Below are 3705 nucleotides of genomic sequence, written 5' to 3' on the forward strand. Positions count from 1 at the left end.
CTCTCTCTCTCTCTCTCTCTCTCTCTCTCTCTCTCTCTCTCTCTCTCCTGTCTCTCTCACTCTCTCTCTCTCTCCATCTTTCACTCCCTCTCTCTCCAGCATCTATTTCCGCCCTAACTGGTTTGTGTCCCTCCTCTCCAGTCTAATGTGTTTCGCACACCTTCCCTGAGTCAGAGCCTGCAAAAAGCAAAAGAGCGAATGGAGAAAGTGCAACAAGCAGAAAGGGGGCTGCAAGGCCGCCTATGGGCTACTGCTTCCTGCCAAAACTTTCCGGAGAACCACTTCTCCACAGGGTCTGGGAGAGGAGCAGCGGTGGTGGCAGCCAGCAGCGGCAGGCAGCAGGAGCTGGAGAAGTGTGGGGGAGCCCCACTTCGAAGGTGGTGTGGATTTTATTTGTGTGTTTTGGGATTCTTTTTTTTTCTTTTGCTTTACAAAATGCATTTTACACCAAACTCATCTGGCATTAAAACTGAATCCATGCTCCTGGCATGTCTGGACCTCGTGGGAAGCAGAGGGGAGGGAGAAGAACCAAGAGAGTATAGTAGTAAAAACTCCACAAGTGTGTAAGTTCCTCTTTGTGCTGATTTCAAGACTGTAATTTACTAAAATAGTCCAAGACACCCTGAAGAATGTGTGCTCAATTTATGCATAGGAGTTCCCAGAATCCCAAAAGAAGAGGCACGCAGGCGGAAGTCAGGAGGACCGCCACAGAACCAACAGCCTCAACTTTACAGCACCTAGCCCCTCTACTGCCTAGTTTCCATTTTTTTAAGTAAATAAATGTGTAAATAAGATGTGGAGTTGTATACAAAGTTAGCAGTGCACTCTGTTCAGACGTGGACAAGTTTTTGGTGGACTTTACAGTTTTAAGAGGTATCTGATGGAGTGAGGTTCCATTAGAGAAATTGGTAGGTAAAGAAACCAAGGCAAGTAATTATAGACTCATAAAAAAAATAAGCTTTGAGTCTTCCAAATCCCAAAATTAGTTGGAAAAAAAAAACTTGTCAAAGAGACCCTCACATTTTCCAAGGATTCAGCCAATTAAAAATTATCCTCGTCTTTCACATTTCTATGGGTTCCTAGCTGAAGTATTGGGGGAGGGTTGTTTTTTTTTTTCCACAGCTGTTGTTAGTTTCCACCGTTCTTTCTTACCGCACTGAAATCCAGTAAATCACTCAGCTCTTTGTCCGTCCCTAAGGCAGCCATTCGCTGTTGGTGATGCATTTTAGCAAAATCACACAAACCTAGAAACATGGAAATAACCGCAATCAGAAAATCCAGTCTCAATCCTTGGAGAAAACACAATCGGATTTTTGGAGACTGGGGGCTTTGGTGGGGTGGGGGATGTAGGGGCGGATGGGATTAAGGTAGAAAAGGAGGAAGGGAGAATTGTTGTTGGGTTTTGTTTTGATTTTTTTTTTCATGGAATAGGCAGCAAGAGCAAAAAAAAAGAAAAAAAAGAGGAAAAAAATAGCGATATTGTATTTCCAAAGAGACGATCAAACTAGCAACATCCACTATAAAACCAAATCCAGGAAAGAAGGGGGGTAGCCGCTCTTCAGCGCATCAATTTATGCAACAGGAGGTAGAGCGAGAAATGAATGGATCACAGAGAAAAGAGAAACTACAGCATGAACCGGTCTCAACTTTCCCCCCACCCTCCACCCCACCCCCTCACACGCACACACTAACGCGCACACACTCGCACACACTCACAGCACTCCCCCCCCCCAACACCCCTGCCCTGCAAAGTAGCTCGAAAGAAATTAAAGACCAGCGTCCCTGGAGTGCAAACCCGTCCACGGGGGGGTGGGAGGGGGTGCCGGGGAGGGGGGAGCCCAGAAGAGCCTCAGGGTCCTCCAATTGTCCAGCACCCCTAATTTGTGAAAGAAAGGGTTGTTAAAAAAAAATTGAAGTCAGGCCCATTGGCAAAGTGCGCTGTGCCCGGGAGCCCGCCGGGCCCGGAGGGGGCGGAGGCCGGGGGAGGGGACGCCGTCGCTCCCGAGCTCCCGAACCCCGGCAGGGACAGCGGGGACCACGGGGCCCCGAGCTCGAGCGCGGCCGCCCAGCCCGGCCCGGCCCGGCCCCGCCGCGCATCCGCCCAGCCGGCCCCGCCGCGCCGCTACCTACCGCCCGCGCGCGACGAGGGGCTCCCGGTGCAGCGCCGGCGCCCAGGCGGCGGTCATGTCTATCCCCCTGCCTCCGCCACCACCACCTCCTCCAACGGCCGGCGCCCGCGCCCGCTCCGGCTTCCCCGCCGCCGCCGCCAATCCGCAGACACACAGCCAAGATCCCTGACTCTTAACACCAACTCTCTTCTCCCGGGAGGGGAGGGGACGAGGGAAGGGGGGAGGGGGAACACGGCGAGGCGCACGGAATTGCAAGTTCAGCAAAGAAATGGGTGGGGGGGCTCTGGCGGGGAGACGCGGCGCTCCGGGCCGGGCTGCCTGGGAAACACCCCCACCCCCCAAAAAAAAAATCCCAACACCTCCCCCGTCTCGAGGAAAAAAAAAAACCCACCAAGGAAAATTCACCCAGCACCTCATTTTTCCCCTCAGATCGCCAGTTAGAATCTGAAGCCTGAACAGTTCAGGGTTTGCCGGGTTCATCCATCGGAGGCACTTTGAAATTGATTCGAGTTTACATCCCCTCTCACTTCTGTCTGTCTCTCTGTCTATCTCTGTATCTCTCTCTCTCTGTATCTCTCTGTATCTCTCTCTCTCTCTCTCTCTCTCTCTCTCTCTCTCTCACACACACACACACACACACACACACACACACACTGCAAAGCAAGTTTTGCTTTGCCGCAAATACACGTGATGCATAAAGACTTTGCCAAGACGAACAATATTTTTCTTTTCCATACAGAAACCCATCCACATTTTTACTAAGGGGAGATATTTTGTTTGGATAGTTTTGCGTTTGGGGCCGAAATCTGAATCACAGACTTTCTTCTTTTCGCCCTTTTAACTCACAGAGCCGTACAGCTGCAAACTTTGTTTAAAAAGAAAAAAAAGACCAAAGTAATTTTGGGGAATAAATATGGTTTTGCTTTTACACTTGAGTTTCTAACTCCAAGTCCGCGCTCGGCAGCACTTCAAGTTTTCAACTCAACATTTACCACTCCAGGCCCTACATGCTCTTAAAACACACTTTTTCCACAACACCTTTTAGGATAAAAATTAAACTTTAAAATTATCTTTTCGTAATAACATGCGTGCTTTACCCAGTATATGCAACATTCATTATTTTGATGTTAAAAAACACGTTTGCCCAACCCTGTTATTGCTAAATGTGTGAGTACGTACCGAAATGCATGCACACACGTTTTCCCATTGGCAATTATTTAATAGGTTGTTCCTTTTGTTTGAAATAAAACATTGGGATAAACATTCTAAAAATTCAGTTCAATTACAAACAGTTTACTCTGACAGCAAATTGTAACGTTACCTTCAGTGGCCACAAATATGCTCACAATATTCCAAGGAAAGAGACTTTAAAAAGAGAGACAAAAATCTTCTGCAAGTACTTAGTATCTCACATGTGTATTCCCCCAAAAGAGTATTTTAAATAGTAGTCAGTCCTGTTCCAGGGTTAGCCACAGATTACAAGATTATGCACCTGGCTCTGGTTTTTGCATTTTCCATCATAAAACTGTAACAAAATTCCCCTCCCCCAAAAAAGTAATCATTAAAAAAAAATCCG

At 48.0% G+C, this 3705-nt stretch overlaps 1 protein-coding gene across 5 annotated transcripts in view; it reads right to left on the reverse strand.

Moving 5' to 3' along the window:
* Tcf4 (transcription factor 4) overlaps window positions 1-2556 on the reverse strand; it is a 341691-nt gene extending 339135 nt beyond the window's left edge. For 3 of the 5 annotated variants that reach the window (XM_028774174.1, XM_028774175.1, XM_028774172.1), the window contains exon 1: window positions 1153-1244. In XM_028774174.1, the coding sequence (XP_028630007.1) occupies window positions 1153-1224 (72 nt within the window). In that variant the 5' untranslated portion in view covers window positions 1225-1244. Of the gene's footprint in view, window positions 1-1152; window positions 1245-2541 lie in introns of those variants that run through there. The other 2 variants (XM_028774176.1, XM_028774173.1) reach the window with 1 other exon arrangement.
* Between the last annotated feature and the right edge of the window lie 1149 nt (window positions 2557-3705).

This window comes from Grammomys surdaster, unplaced genomic scaffold (genome assembly GCF_004785775.1).
Source record: "Grammomys surdaster isolate TR1022 unplaced genomic scaffold, NIH_TR_1.0 239, whole genome shotgun sequence".
NCBI classification, from domain to species: Eukaryota; Metazoa; Chordata; class Mammalia; order Rodentia; family Muridae; genus Grammomys; species Grammomys surdaster.